This window comes from Nicotiana tomentosiformis, chromosome 7 (genome assembly GCF_000390325.3).
Source record: "Nicotiana tomentosiformis chromosome 7, ASM39032v3, whole genome shotgun sequence".
In the NCBI taxonomy this organism is placed as follows: domain Eukaryota; kingdom Viridiplantae; phylum Streptophyta; class Magnoliopsida; order Solanales; family Solanaceae; genus Nicotiana; species Nicotiana tomentosiformis.
In genome coordinates this window covers 103997030-104013164 of record NC_090818.1, presented here as the reverse complement: position 1 = coordinate 104013164, position 16135 = coordinate 103997030, and the positions used below count along the sequence as shown (strand labels likewise).

Sequence of the window (16135 nt, the reverse complement as noted above, 5' to 3'; positions counted from 1 at the left end):
TGATAAGTTTAGACAATTGAAGAATTTTGAGCAGAACATAAGTTAAAAAAATAATATTCCAGTGTAAGAAAATATATATCAATGTTATATTAAAAGAGAAGTAGTATCAAAATATTAAGCCAATCACATTAATAAATGTATAATACTAAGTACTTGCTAATTTAATAAAGATAAATAAGGAACAAATAATTTATTTGATTACTATATAATGTGTATCTTTTGATTTTGTATAAATTTTGTTAAAATAACATTAAATAATAAAATAATAACTAATATTTATTAAAATAATATAATATATTAAATATAAATTTTATAAGATTAATATTCTATCAAATTATATTATTTATAAAATAAAATTAAAGTTATTGACTAATGAAGACGAGTTCCTATTGTTATACGCATTATATAGGTTGCCGCCGCTACACTTTCGGCAAAGTAAAAATTCTCGCAGCTGAAAGAGCAAAATGAAAGTGTTATGAAAACCAGAAATCGCAGTCAAATAAAGCTTTCTTCTGTCTTTGCTTCAGCCTACTGAATATCAATGCTAAGAATGCAACAATGAGACGCAAAACTCAAACCCGAAAAACTTCCTCAACTCATGGCATCTATGTTACCCAAAAAGCTTACCCCAAAATCCCTCTTAAAATTCCTCAAATCTTCAAAAAACCTCAACACAACACTCTCCTTATTCGACATAGCTTCACAACATCCAAATTACACTCACGACGCCATTATCTATCACCATATTCTCCGCAAACTTTCCCTTTCTTCCGATCCAAGATGCATCCCTCACATGAACCGTATCGTCGATATGATTCAAACCCAGAAATGCTTATGCTCTGAGGATGTAGCATTAGCTGTTATTAAAGGGTATGCTAAGAATTTAATGGTTGATAAAGCTATGGAAGTTTTTCAGAACATGAAGAAAATTTTTGGCTGTGAACCTGGGATTAGGTCTTATAATACATTGCTTAATGCTTTTGTTGTTTCTAATCAGCTGAGTAGAGCTGAGTTGTTTTATAAGTACTTTGGAACGATGAGAGTTTCGCCGAATTTGGAAACATACAATGTTTTGATTAAAATTGCTTGTAAAAGGAGGCAATTTGATAAGGCGAAAGAGTTGTTGGATTGGATGTGGGACAGTAATTTGAAGCCCGATGTTTATAGTTATGGAACTTTGATCAATGGGCTGGTGAAGAGTAGATGTTTGGATAATGCCTTGAAGGCGTTTGATGAAATGTTTGAAAGAGGGTTGCATCCGGATATTATATGTTATAACATTTTAATTGATGGGTTTTTGAAAAATGGTGATTATGATAGTGGTATGAAGATTTGGGGGAGGTTGGTGAGTGGGTCGAATGTTTACCCGAACGTGGTTAGCTATAATGTGATGATTAATGGTGTATGTAGGTGTGGTAAGTTTAATGAGGGATTGGAACTTTGGGATAGGATGAAGAAAAATGAGCAAAGAATGGATTTGTTCACATGTAGTACGTTGATTCATGGTTTGTGTGAATTGGGCAATGTCGATGGGGCTGAGAGGATTTTTAAGGAAATGATTGAGACTGGACTATCGCCCGATGTTGTGGTATATGGTGCCTTGCTTAATGGTTATTGTAAGGTTGGGGAGATTAAAAAGGGTTTTGAGTTGTGGGAGCTGATGGGGAAGGAAGATTGTCGTGCCGTCACTAGTTATAACATATTGATGAGAGGTTTGTTTGAGAATCGAATGGTGGATGAAGCGATTTCTATTTGGAAGCTTATGAATGAGAATGGTATTGTTGCCGATTCATCATCTTACGGAATTCTAATTCATGGGTTGTGTAAGAATGGGTATCTGAACAAGGCTTTGAAGGTCTTGCAGGCCGAAAATGAAGGAGAAAGAGACATGGATTCATATGCATACTCATCTATCATTAAGGGGTTGTGCAAAGAAGGAAGATTGGATGAAGCAACTGCTATGTTTGATTTGATGGCTAAACAGGGATGTAAATTAAGTTCTCATGTTTGCAATGCGCTAATCAATGGATTTATCAAAGCATCTAAAATTGTGGATGCACTCAGATATTTTGGTGAAATGAGCAGTATGAATTGTTCGCCAACGGTAGTCTCCTATAACATGCTGATAGATGGGTTATGCAAAGCTGAAAGATTTGGTGACGCCTATAAGCTTGTAGAGGACATGCTGCAGAAAGGGTGGACGCCAGACATGATAACATATAGCTTGTTGATGGATGGCCTTTGCCAGAGCAAAAAGTTAGACCTGGCCTTGAAGTTATTGAGTCAAGTTATTAGCAAGGGATTCAAGCCCGATGTGACCATGGTTAACATTATAATTCACGGCCTTTGCTCTGCCGGTAACCTTGAGAACGCGTTGCAGCTCTTTTTGAACATGAGCCAATGGGAATGTCTCCCGAATCTTGTCACATACAACACCCTTATGGAGGGATTTTATAAAGCTAGAGACTGCAAAAATGCTTCAGCGGTTTGGGCTCTTATTTTAAGAGGCAGGCTTCGGCCAGATATTATTTCTTATAATATTACTCTTAAGGGGCTTTGTTCTTGCCATAGAATGTCAGATGCCATTTTATTCTTGAATGATGCCGTTAGTAGGAAAATCCGTCCAACTGCAATTACATGGAATATACTTGTCAGAGCAGTTATTTGTGGCTGAATTCTAACATAATACTTATGAAGTACGCACCTGGTGGGTGCCAGATGCCAATTTCTACTTGATTGATGCGCTGAGTAGGTCCTAATCTCATTTCCGTTGCTCTTCAGTAACCTAGATTTGCATTTCCGCTTATGTAATCTCACTATGTACTAAGATAAGCTTATCTTCATGGTTACAGGGCTGCGATTATTATTCACTATCAAGGCAAGTTTGTCTGACCTCTATGCAGTAATCTTTTTTAAGTTATAAGTAAGCTCTCAACTCACTTCAGGTGATTATATGATTTCGCGAAATGGGATATTCAATCAGAGACACAATGCTCTGCTATTCAAGCATGGGTTTCTGTCATGTGTGTCTTTTTTAGAAGCAATTTAAGATTCTGTGGTTGATAAAGGTTGAATGCATTCCTTGCAATTGAGATGTGGTTGAAAATTTCTCTGAGATACTGGATTTTGATAGAATGATGCCGCTAACTCAATTTTGATAAGCTTGATTATGCTTTTGTTTAGTAAAGTTGACTAAACTATATTCCATTTAACTTTCTGGTGCAGAAATTGAGGGGACAGTAAAGGCAACAGAGATGATTGTGCAACAAAATTGGGCTATTTGTTGGGATGAAATATTCTTAAGGTTAAGGTATTGCTGTGCTTGGATTTCTTTTACTAACTACGCATTTGGGTAAAACAAAAAATATCATCAAAAGAATTGATTATGGGTACAGAAGAATTGAGCCCTTTGCCTGGTGTGATTGGGCAGGGAATGTTTCTTTATGATGGTCATAGTTCATAAAAACAGATGTACTCTCTATTTTGAAGATGTTTCCCTTGATTGTGCTAATCTAAGTGTTTCATGCAAGTAGGAATCTTTGATCAATTTGACTTCACAGTGTTTCTTTTAGACCTTGAGAGTTTCATGAGGGGAAATTGTGCTTGCACTCTCCATCTCACCCAATGTATGAATTGCCTGCTTGTCCAATGAGGATCAGTACCTAACCTAAAACGCTAGTTGCTACTGGTTTGTATGTGAGACTTAAATGGTTAAGTTAGGAAGAAAAGATTATTGGACACAGATTTTACTTCACTGACATTTTAAAGACAAAGTTGCTATCAGATTGTAAAACAAAAGGATAATATTTGGCATCACTGGATCCACCATTCCAAATAGCTATATTATTATAGAGGGAATAGAATTCACAATCCGTTAAGGGATTAGTGAATCAGGAAAACTTTGATCGCAGTTTCTACTTTTGTGCTGGAGATATGCTGTCGATTTTCATATTCAGATTTCAAAGTTGTCAGACTTCTATCATCACCTTTAGAAAGTAAAAGTTGGCATGTCCTATTTTGTTGATCAATATAAAGCATCCTACACGAATCCAACTTTGGTGGTTACAGTTGCCATGAAACTTGGATATGCTGATGCAAGAGAAAAGTTGGCATGATATATCAGCCTCTAATAATAACATTTTATTTCGAGGTTATAACTCATGCAACATTAATATCTAAAATTTTGCTCTTCTGTACAATCAGTGGAACAGAGGATTTCACTTTTTCTCTTCTTCAGATGTCTGCTTTTGCTTTGTTTCTGTTTCTGATAACACACTCTGCTCGTAGATGACTTGAGAAAGCAAACCCACCAAGATCGCTCCAAGAACTGCACTCTTTGTCCAGTCAGAAGGTGAAGAGATTAATGCATTTGTAATCCCAACTACTACAAGACCGATAAGTGCAAGGTAGATATTCCTTCTAGTCTTTGACTCAGCATTTTCTCTACTGAGTTGCTTAATCTTCTCCGTTTCCTCCTTAGCTTTTGCTTTATCCACTGATTGTTTTTGCCCTAAGTTCTTGAAGAAAAGCCCTTCATTTCTCTCTTCCTCCATTTGGCCTTCAAAGTCCACCAACTTCTTCTCGTTCTCCTCGATCTCCTGTTTGTTTAACTCTATTGATTCTTCAAAAGCTTGCATCCGGCTCTCTATATTTTCCATTATCTGTTCCACAAAGAAAGTAAAAAAAACAAATCAAGAAGTGTGTAATTGAGAGATGAAAAATAAACTCCACTTTCTGTATGATTTGGTTTTGCAGTTGAGTAGAGACCCTTGAACCAGCTTCATCGAGCTCTTTGAGGGCATTTTCACCAATCTGGTCAATCTCGGCATTGGCATCTTCAGCAAACTGGGACAAATAAGCAGATCTTTCGTCTAAGTAGTCGGTAAGACGAACTTTCTGAGTTTGAAGCTGGGCAATCCTTGCAAGCAGTTCCTGCTGACGGCTGTCTCCTTGAGGCGGAGGTGGAGGAGCGTCTGAATCTGAATCATTCGGTTTGCAGAGGCAGAGAATGGGGTGTTTTCTCCTTTGGAAGTGGCCATTTCTGTTAAAAAAGGCATGTTGCTTTGGTGTCAAAGAGGAGTGAATTGCTTTTAGATGAATCATTCTTTGAATTTGTTGGGAGACTAACCAGTGCTAAGTAGTGAGAAGGGGTGGAATGGAAGTGTTTGTGAACCTCTGATTGAATGCACCTTATCCATTTTATTTGCAGATATTTAGAAACAAAAAAGCGAATGGGTCATTATCTATTATATTAGTCGTTGTGGGCCACGGAGGGGAGTTTACACTTTACACTGTGTGTGTCTCGTCTTACTAGCTTCCTGTTGGAACTGATCATTGGATATAAAATTATAAATATATAGGTATTTGTTTTGTCCCTTTTGCTATTATATGTCAACTATGTTTCAATTCAAATTAATTAAGTTGAGGAAATGGGCCCTCACGGACATTTACAACGTGTAAAAGTGTCATGATATACACATTCATTATTATGTGGATTCATGACAATTTGACTAATTTATGATAAATGGCTATATTTGCTATGGTTATTTTGTAATTATGGGATTCATGATAATTTAACTATTTTACTGTGGCTGTTTTAGCATAATTTACCAATTTTTACAATGACCAGCGACATATCACATTTCTGTTATATGACAACGTCAAAGTATTCCCTACGTCCTATAAATTTGTTGTTGATTTTGTTGAAACAAAGGTTGAATTCAAGTAGGGTTATTCAGAAGATAACTCGAATAAAAAAAGTGTTAATGGTTTGTTGGTATCGGACTATCGTATTAATGATTCGAGAACGATTTGTAATTATATGACTAACGGGTTATCAATTCGAGTATCACTTTATAGTCGATTTAACCGATACACTTAATATTTATTTTACCATTGTTTATATAAACTCATGTGGCATTCAGTATGACTACTTGATTGATCAAGCTTCAAGTTAAAAATAAAACAATTACTCCGTATTTGGGGTTTAATTGATACACAAAAAGATCTTTGTTTCACGATGATTCTTGTCCAAACTGATAACCGACAGATACGAACTGCCTGATATCCTATCGACTTGGTGAGTGATAGCGTATTTAAATATTGATAACTGGATTAATAATTACAAACACTGAAGCGTATTATAACACCCTAGATTCAAGTTAAACGGAGTATATATTTATGTTAAAAAAAGAACAGATGCAAGTTTGTTTTAACTTTAAAATTTACCAAATCAAAATAATAAAGGGAATTGGGTTTAGGTAACATACAATAACCAAAAAAAAATTTATTTTTCAACTCATGTTGTGCAAATTAACGCTTAAAAAAAAGAGAGGATGAAAATTACAAATATGCAGCTTTTCTATACCAACATTCTTCTACAAATCCGTCCCGTAACATTCGACCCTTTCCCAGCAAAATGTGGATATTATTGTCTGGCTTAATCGATGCAGCTTCTACTTTAGGGAATAATTATGTGAAAAGCCTAGGGAAAGTGATTGAAGACAAACTCGTTGAGCATCAAAGGTTTAAGAGGTTCACTGAGTGGACAACAGAGGTGTTGTTAAAATAAAAATTAATCTTGGAACTAAAATTTTTGAAATTTTGCAACGTCGTCTTTGTTAATGACTTTTTTTTTCTTTTTGTGAAATTCATAAGTACAACAAGCATTATCCCCGCTATCAGCTGTTGATGTATGGAGTGAGGCACTCTCCTTCCATTGAGGAATCTGTGGTCAGCGCAAGAATTGCTTCCTCTGTTGGAGCAACCACCATTCTTCTGGTGAGATAAGTTACTTGTTACATGTTAAATTGATTCAAAAATTCTCTATTTCATCAAGGGCGGCTACATAAATTTAATGGCCTAAAGTCAAATTTTAATAAGAGGCCTTATACTTTTTTCATTAGTACGTATATACACATATATGCAAAAAAAAAAATTAATCTTGCCTTTTTTTCACACTTGTTGTTTATAGTATATATTCTTTCTTAAATGACATAAAGTCTTTAACTTCGTATAGTAATATTATCATTTATATTAGAAAAAGATAATTTAAATAAATGAGATGTTAGACATGTATTTGCAATATGTTATCTTTGATATTGTTGTAAAAATATTTTTACTAATACAAAAATTTAAGTAGTTTAATTCAAAGTTTTAAAAATATTTTTACTGTCAAAGAGTAGACACCTTTCTTTCGTTTTTACAATTTTTTTTGTACTTTTTTATCTTTTTCTACAAACATTCATATTGTCTAATTAGAAATAAAATTATAAAATTCACTATTAAAATTTTTGGCGGTACCTAAATCAAGGCTTTACTAGTCTCCTACTAGAGTCACTTGTATACTCCTGACATTCTCAATCAAATTTATAGAGTCTCACTTAAGATAAGGCAACAATGACAAGAACATAATGGCAGTGAGTGTGTCATTCAGTTACCAAATGTGAATGAAGCTGGTTGAACATTATGTTCATGGTGGGGAATAGTGTGTAAATAATTGTTGATCGTCAACGAGGGGCAGCCCAACAGAACTGGTGGCTTAAAACTAAAATATATTAAAAAGACCTTGAAACTTCTTTTATAAAATCTATATAATATTGAGACACGAAAAAAACCTACATGACTTTGATCTAGTGGTGAGAGCGCAACTCATGATGTATGAGTTAAGCGCACGTCTCAGGTTCGAGTCCCTAGATATGGAGTCGTCTTTGTTAGGGAGCGCTTTACCCTCCAATGTGGGACTTCGCGACGCGAATCCGAATTTAGTCAGGCCCCAATGTGGGTACCGGACAGCGGGTGAAAAACCAAAAAAAGTAAAATAAGCGCACGTCGTATGGTATTGAATTCTTCCCTTAAGTGAAAATGGTAAAGGGTGAGCCCATTATCCATCATGTTTTGAATCTTGCGATATTTTTATCGGGGATTTCTCAGGTAAAAAAGATGAGAAACAAAAGAACTTGCTTTCTGGTGTGTGGATCAATCAAATGTGACAAAAAAGAATAGTTAATTTAGAGAATTTGAATTGAAATTAGAAAGTAAAATCGTGAGAACCATGAAAAAAGACTATACATAAAGGAAGAAAAATAAAATTGATGATAAGGTAAATATATTATTTAATTTAGTGAAAAAAAATTATCCAATTAACTCACTCAATCTTACGTCTACCAAATATTAAAAATTATTAAAATTTAAAATCTTTTATTAATAATTATATAAATATAAATTATGGACTATATATATTATATAATAATATAGTAGTGTCTTATATATATTTGAGGGCCTAAGGCAAGGGCTTCACTTGTGTTACCCTAGAGCCGCCCTTGTCTTTGATCTATTATTAGTAGTATATTTTTGTGTTTCTTTATATGTAAAATTGTGGTCATGATATTACAATGTTAGCCTTTATTTCTATATATTTCCCGTTGTACTTTGGGATATAGTAATTTATTTTTTAGCAGAAGCTGAATACAATAAAAAAAACGCAGCATTTTCTATCTTTAAGACCTACTACCTACCACCTGAAAACCGAGTCTTTTCTTCCATTCTCGTTATTGCATTTATTACGGGAACTCCGACTCTACCAAGTGTTATTTCATCCATCTTATTTCTGGAAAATGGAGGTAGAAGAACTTTTTGATAACCAGATACTCCATAGATCTTAAATTTGCATTTTCTGTGTGGCGATGTGTATGATTGATCGGAAGTTTTGGAGTATGTTTGAATGAGAATGATTTGAGTACCTTTTTCATCATTGTGCGTTACTGGTGATATTGATTTGCAAAACGCATTGTCAACAGATTTCAACCATCCGTAGGTGTGAAACTACGGTGAAGGAAGGCATTAAAAAATGACGGGATAAACCTAAAATCACATGAAAGGAACTTGTCTCAACATCGAGACCTACAAATTCTTGTAGTATAGGTTGCATTCCTCCATGCCGCTTATGAATGGTGTATCATTTGGTTATGAAATTATAATGCCTTTGGGAATTTCTTTCTTGTTAAGTTCTCTTCCACTGTTCTTTGCACCTGTTTGCCTTTGTCTACCTTATTTCCTCCTTCTTGACAGGTCTTGGTCATCTTATTTTTGTACTAACTCTATCTTACCTACAGGGAGGTCTTATGGTGACTAAAATGACATACATGGTCAGGCAATATCACAAGAAGCACGTGGAAAAACCTGATGTCATGATACCACATGTTGATTCAGTCAGCACTTGGTTCGCTCGGTCACATGTAGTCAAGCACCGAGTGTCATGTTATGTCCAGGCTCAGGTTCGGGGTGTGACATACATAAACGTCATAAAGGCCGGGACATGGGCCCGCCATACCAATCGATACATGTCCAAATCATACTGACCAAATAGGTAATTGCGAATCAAGTGGAGTGCCACCAACACTTTCCGTTGAGTTGATAACCTACTAGGAGTACTGTCAACCTGTCTATCGGGACCTGCGGGCATAAAACGCAACGTCCTCAAGGGATGTCAGTACAAATAAAGTACCGAGTATGTAACGCATGAAAAACAGTATATAAAATATGTGAAAAAAATATAAAGTAAAGGACTCAACATGTAAGTCTTAATAGCTTTGTGAATCATGAAACATTTATAATGTCATGCATGTGCGTATAAATGTCATATCATATATAGGTATATACGTACATAACATCATCAAGCCTCTGAGGGCATCCCATCATATCATCTTGGTCTCTATGGCCGAAATCATCATCGTATACCAACTGATCAGGTGGTGTTGCGTATATAATGCCGTAACCTTTCCTGATAGCCCATATACATATAATATACGCGTATATAACGTCATCTGGTCATGGGTCAATGTACATGTATAAATGAATGCAATGCTTAATGAAGTAAGTCAATAAGATCTCTCGGAATGTCATAAGATCAATATGCATTCGAATAAACTTTATCAACTTACGTATTTTTCGAGACCTATGAATAGACGATATAATAACAGGACACATGGAAAATCAAGAACATAGGCACCCCTAGTACTTCTATGAATAAAGGTATTTATAAAAGTTGTGTGTTTACTCGTTTCATTTGTATCATATGGATCATGCCAAAACGAAAGAAGGGATAGACTTAATATATCTTTGTTGCTTGGCTAACAATAGCTCACGACTTCCCGTACGCTCTATGAATTATAATCTACATTGTATAAATGGTTTGAATCACAATCAAATCAATAAACCAAGAATTGGATTCACTACGATATTATATCAAACACTTAGAGTGCATAAGCTTCATATCATCCTACAATGGCAATTCAACACTACTAGCTCTTCTCTTCTTCTCACAACAAAACCACCATCACAAACAATAATACTTCTTAATTTTCAGCCATAGGATACCTTAAGAAACCACTCAAAACTGTTCAACAACTACAACACTTCATCAATGGAGATAAACCTTAGCCTTCCTAGTCTCCTTTCTCAATTCAACTAAACAAGACATAGATGACATTGAATACATATAGTGGTAGTTAACTCTTAGTATCTTACCTTAAAGAGGAAGAACATAGCAGCACCTATAAAGCTAAGAACATGGCATCAACTATGGAGCTAAAGAGATGGCAGCAACTTTGAAGCCAAAACGTAGCAACAATTATGTTTTATCTAATTTCCCCTAATTGTTCTACTTGCAATTTTATATATTGCAGTGGTAATTTAGATTGTTGCTAGACTATGTTAAACAGGAGGGGTGACCCACTTATTTAATTCAATGCTTATCCCAAAAGTATATGGATACATAAGATAAAGTTAGGTAGAATCCACTTAAAGATTACTAAGTTCCATTCGTATCTATATGATGTATTTAGAATGCTATATGTTATCCCACATGTTATCTTGCTGGACTTGGTAATTTTATAATTAATCCCCTTTTTCTACGGGTATAACATCGATGTAATACTGCGGGGTGTAACATCGACGGGTGTAATAGCAATGACATAAGTCGCTATATTATATACACAACCTCTTAGCAAAAGATCTAACATCTATAGAAAGTATAAAATTTTGCCCAGTGGTCTTTGCAAAATAATAATCAACTCATCAACTTGCATGAAGTCTTCAAAACCTACACCTTAACGTGAAAACTATGTCTCCAAGACATGTGAAAAATATAGAATATTCTATGAAAAACACTATAAAGATGAACGAGAAAATTGGTTAAAAACCCATCTAAATTAAGAATAATAGTAATTTAACCACTAACATGTCAGATTCTATCAAGTGTAATTATATGCACCTTCAAAATTTTAATCATCAAGGAAAAAAAGGGCTGCAAAAAATATAAACAATAATAATTAGAATGTCAAACAAACAATGTTAGATTAGAAGCTGACATTCTTCTTAAACCTGACACAAATTATTGAATATCGGCAAAACTTTATAAACTGATCATTAAACACTAAGAAACATGAAGCTGAAATTTAACATGGTATGAATCCAAACTACAGTCTATATATAACGTTGAGATCAAGTATTTAAAGCTAAATCATAAACAAGTACCAAATGTGCTAACTATATTGTATACGGGTAGAATCGAGCTCGATGAGTGATCGAACATCTGGAACGATAGACCATGCTCGACACATCTGTAAGAGATCGAAGTTACAGATGAAACCGAGCTCGATATCGAGGTTCGACAAGACCATCAGATTTGCCCTCGAGTTTATCGAAGGCACGACCGATCCTGCTTCTAACAGCCACGGGGAAAAGTTTTGCCAACTCAACCGACAAGGATCCATGATTCTCGCCATTAACCAATCATTGTGGCAGAAATCACGGGATTAAGTCAAAAAGGGAGCCAACGCTCTACGTAATTCCTTATAAAATAATATCTTAAAAGCTTCATCTCCCTGGATATATAAAGGAAAACTGAGTAATTTAGGAGACACATTGTAACATACTTCAAAGAACAAGATACTATTTTTTTCAGCTTTATTCATATTATTCTTGCTTCAATAACATCACATCTAAATTCGAAGGAAGTTAACCTTGCGAGGCTTAAGTTGTTCAATCTGCATGGTTTGCATTTATTTCTACCTATTCTTCCATATTAAATCTGATTTCTCACTTGTATCAAATTAGAACACATATCCTTAAAACCGCGTACAAATTTAATTGTTATCTGATTTTGGGGGTAAACAGTTTGGCGCCCACCGTGGGGCTAAGGATAATAGTGATTATTTGATACAAATCTCCATAACACACACTGCTTTACACTTGTTCTTTGAAGTGTCTTTGATTTCAGGCTAAAAATGACAAACTCTCAATTATCACCTCTACATATCGACAACGAGTCCGGTCATCAAGGTGAGAATAACAACATGACGCCCGGTAATACAGGGCCACCAACTAATATCATTGGAATTCGAACCACGGGTCTGATTGATAGCATCCATGGTGGAGCCCGATTGATAGCTCGAAACACACAAAAGATTGAAGAAGACGGGATCAGCCTACGCATGATCTTCGAAATGCTGCAAGCTCAACAGGTGCCGATAGCTCATTTGCATATCCAAACCCAAGCACCGAGCAGGGTTGAACCCGATCCGCCCCAAGAAGTCACTCGCAGAACGCAACCGGCCGTGATAAGTTCGAATGAACGAGGGTCGGGGACTAATACCGAAATTATAAAAATGCTCGAGGAGCTAACAAAGCGGGTAGAATTAGGGGAAAGGAAGATCGAAGCGAACGATAAAAAGGTCGAAACATATAATTCCAAGGTAGATCAAATCCTAGGAGAGCCCCCGATATTGAAGGGTCTGGATTCCATGAAGTTCATGCAAAAACCTTTACCTCCAAGCGCGGCCCCAAAACCGATCCCCAAGAAATTTCGTATGCCCGAAATACCTGAGTACAACAGAACGACCGATCCAAATGAGCATGTGACCTCTTATACATGTGCCATCAAAGGAAACGACTTGGAAGACGACGAAATCAAGTCTATTTTGATGAAAACATTTGGGGAGACCTTGTCGAAGGGAGCCATGATAAGGTATCACAACTTATCTTCTAATTCTATTGACTCATTTGCTATGCTTGCAGAATCTTTCGTAAAAGCACATGCAAGTGCCATCAAGGTCGAAACCAGGAAATCAGACCTTTTCAAAGTCAAACAGAAGGGGAACGAGATGCTCAGGGAGTTCGTGTCCCGTTTTCAAATGGAACGAATGGATCTGCCGTTGGTCGCTGATGATTTGATTGTTCAGGCTTTCACTCAGGGACTCAATATTCGAAGCGCGGTGGCTTCACAACAATTAAAGCAAAACTTGATAGAATACCCTGATGTTACCTGGGCTGATGTACACAATCGATATCAATCGAAAATCAGAGTCGAAGATGATCAACTCGGGGCACCTTCAGAGTCTATATATCCCGACAGGACTCTCGATAGAGCCAAGAAGGACATCGATCGTGAACCAGGATCAAATAGGGATCGATATCGGCCCTATAATGGAAAGCGGGGGAACATTGGGTCCGGGTAGAACCCCATAAGAAACGAAAGAATAAATGACCAAGGTCGAAACAACCGAGGGCTAATGACCAAAAATGGTTTTGACAGGCCCACCGGGCCTAAAGAAGCGCCGAGGCTATCAGAGTACAACTTTAATATCGACGCAGATGCCATCGTATCAGCCATCGGGCGAATCAGGGATACCAAATGGCCTCGACCTTCGCAATCCGATCTAGCTCAAAGAGATCCCAACCAAGTATGCAAATATCATGGAACTCATGGTCATAGAATGGAAGACTGTCAACAACTGGGAGAAGAAGTAGCCCGACTATTCAACAACGGGTACCTTCAAGAATTCTTGAGTGACCGGGCCAAGAATTATTTCAAGAACAAGGATTCTAACCAACAAATGGAACAAGAAGATACTGAACCTCAACATGTAATTAATATGATCATCGGTGGAGTCGATATCCCACAGGAGCCAATGTTGAAATGCACCATAATCTCCAGTACCAGGGAGAAACGAACTCGAGACTACATACCGGAAGGGATGCGAAAGGGATCATACAACCTCACAATGATGCGCTGGTAATATCTATACTCATAAATAAAACTAGAATTAAATGCGTGTTAATTGATCCAGGTAGCTCGACCAACATTATTCGGTCGAAGGTCGTAGAATAGCTCGGTCTACAATACAGGATCGTGCCAGCAGTCCGAGTCCTAAATGGGTTCAATATGTCATGTGAAACCACCAAGGGAGAGATAATGTTACCGGTAAATACCACCGGAATAATATGAGAGGCCAAATTTTATGTAATCGAAGGGGACATGAGGTATAATGCCCTCTTAGGGATGCCGTGGATACACCATATAAGGGCAGTACCCTCAACGTTTCACCAAATTCCAAAATTCCCAGTCCTAGGGGGGATCAAGACAATCTACGGGGAACAACCGGCCGCAAAAGAGATGTTTGCCATCGAAGAAGTGGTTTCGATATCAACGCTCACAACACCGAAGAAACCGAATTTTGGCGCCAACCCAGAGGCCAAATAGCATTTAGCAATTCCGATCACGATCCAATCAGATAAGCAAAATACTTACAAAGATGATGATTACAGGGTTCCCCGATCTTTTATAATCCTCGATGACTCCGACGCAACCAAATCGATGGTCGAAGAGTTGGGAACTGGTTCACTAATCGTGGGCTTGAAGAAGGCCCGCCGGCTTCCGGGGATGGTGTCCTTTTTGGTACCGGTAAGTCGCCCAACCCGGTAACATCCTCTGAGGTGGTAGAATCCAGGCCATCGAAGAAATGGTGAAGATAATCTACTGCTCCTTGGGCCCTCTCGTCGAGGTTACCTTTCAGTGTCTAAGCCTCGTTTATCATTGAATCAGTAAACGAAGGCGACCTGGAGAGGTCGATCACCCCAAGCGCTTCCTTAGGCATATTATCTTCTGACCGGGATGTACGGGCCAAATTCCCTTTCTCAGCTTCCCCAGCTCGCAGCAAAATGGTCTCGACCCTCCCTGGTTCAGAGGCTTCGGCCGCTACTTCTTCTACGGCCTCCCTGACTTGAGGTAGTTCAGAACCACTTCTCACACGGGCCACCAAATTGAAATCTTCTTCTTCTTGATCTTCTTCTTCGGACTCATCCCTCAACCGATGGAGTGAGTCCGATGAGAGCTCTCGGGCACTAGCGTCTTTGGTTTTACGCACCAGCCGCTTCCTCGGTGTTTTCTTTTCTGGGTCCGAGGGACTCAGAGCTTTTCTTTTCTTCTTCTCTTTGTCCTATTTCGAAGCAGGGGGGATCGGCGTATATATCATCGTCAGCTGATGGAGGCCTCATTTCGACGTCCTTTGGTAAACCAGCAAAATGAAAATATAATGGATCAGAAACCGATGATGAGAACATAAGATCAGATATATTATTAAGGAAAAACTCTTACCATGATTACGGGCCTCCCATCGTCCCTTCGAGAGCTCACGCCATAAGCGCTCGGAGTAAGGTCTCTGTGTCGCGATGCCCTCGACCCACTCTTTAAGTTCAGGAATGGGGATCGGCATTTGGGCGGCATATGCATCACATAACATCGATGAGAAACCAACGGAATGAAAAGCAATAGAATAAATACTGAAGGCAAAGCTAAACTTACATTTCATGTTCCATTTCTCAGGAAATGGCATGTCCGCAGCCGGGATTAAGTCCGAGGTCCTCACTCGAACAAATCGACCAAACCAACCGTGGTCTTGATCCTCGTCGATACTCGATAACAAGGTCTTGGTGGCTCGACATGCAAGCTTAATTAATCCTCCTCGGTAAAGCCGAGGGCTGTACATGCGCATGATATGGTCGGTGGTGAATGGACATCCCTCGACCTTGCTCACAAAGAATCGAAGAAGAATAAAGATCATCCAAAATAAAGGATGTATCTGCCCGAGCGTCACATCATACCTTTTTCAAAAGGCTATGATAACCGGGTTTAGAGGACCCAACGTGAAAAGGTAAGTGTAAACACTTAAGAAACCCTCAACGTAGGTGGTGATTGATTCTTCAGGGGTAGGAACCACTACGAGTTTGTCTACCCAGTTGCAGTCCTTTTTAAATTTATCGAGGATGTTGTCTATAATCGTACATATGTACCTCG

The 16135-nt window shown here is 37.6% G+C and overlaps 2 protein-coding genes across 10 annotated transcripts; one reads left to right on the top strand and one right to left on the bottom strand.

Annotated features, from left to right (window-relative positions):
• The first annotated feature begins 408 nt into the window (after nucleotides 1-408).
• On the top strand, nucleotides 409-5376 carry LOC104107778 (pentatricopeptide repeat-containing protein At3g09060). Of its 9 annotated transcripts, XM_070181795.1 has the most exons (5): nucleotides 409-2748; nucleotides 2853-2878; nucleotides 3226-3310; nucleotides 4288-4406; nucleotides 4756-5376. In XM_070181795.1, the coding sequence occupies exon 1, from the start codon at nucleotides 599-601 to the stop codon at nucleotides 2672-2674; it is 2076 nt and encodes a 691-aa protein (XP_070037896.1). In that variant the 5' UTR covers nucleotides 409-598; the 3' UTR covers nucleotides 2675-2748; nucleotides 2853-2878; nucleotides 3226-3310; nucleotides 4288-4406; nucleotides 4756-5376. The 9 variants fall into 9 exon arrangements, with proteins under 9 accessions (XP_070037896.1, XP_070037897.1, XP_070037898.1 ...); XM_070181796.1 differs by lacking the exon at nucleotides 4288-4406; XM_070181797.1 differs by lacking the exon at nucleotides 4288-4406 and having other exon boundaries at nucleotides 2853-2923.
• LOC104107777 (uncharacterized) lies at nucleotides 3988-5103 on the bottom strand. The gene is made up of 2 exons (XM_009616664.4): nucleotides 4768-5103; nucleotides 3988-4661 (listed from the first exon to the last, which is right to left on the bottom strand). Exons 1-2 carry the CDS (start codon nucleotides 5101-5103, stop codon nucleotides 4218-4220), a joined length of 780 nt encoding a protein of 259 aa, XP_009614959.1. The 3' UTR covers nucleotides 3988-4217.
• Nucleotides 5377-16135: the final 10759 nt, after the last annotated feature.

What these genes read in the sequence shown, in the direction of transcription:
- LOC104107778 (XM_070181796.1), top strand. Translation starts at nt 599, where the DNA reads ATGGCATCTATGTTACCCAAAAAGCTTACCCCAAAATCCCTCTTAAAA.
- LOC104107777 (XM_009616664.4), bottom strand. Translation starts at nt 5,103, where the DNA reads ATGATTCATCTAAAAGCAATTCACTCCTCTTTGACACCAAAGCAACAT. An exon ending in TCGATGAAGCTGGTTCAAGG is followed by an intron (nt 4,662 to 4,767) that starts GTCTCTACTCAA and finishes TTTGTGGAACAG; the next exon opens with ATAATGGAAAATATAGAGAG.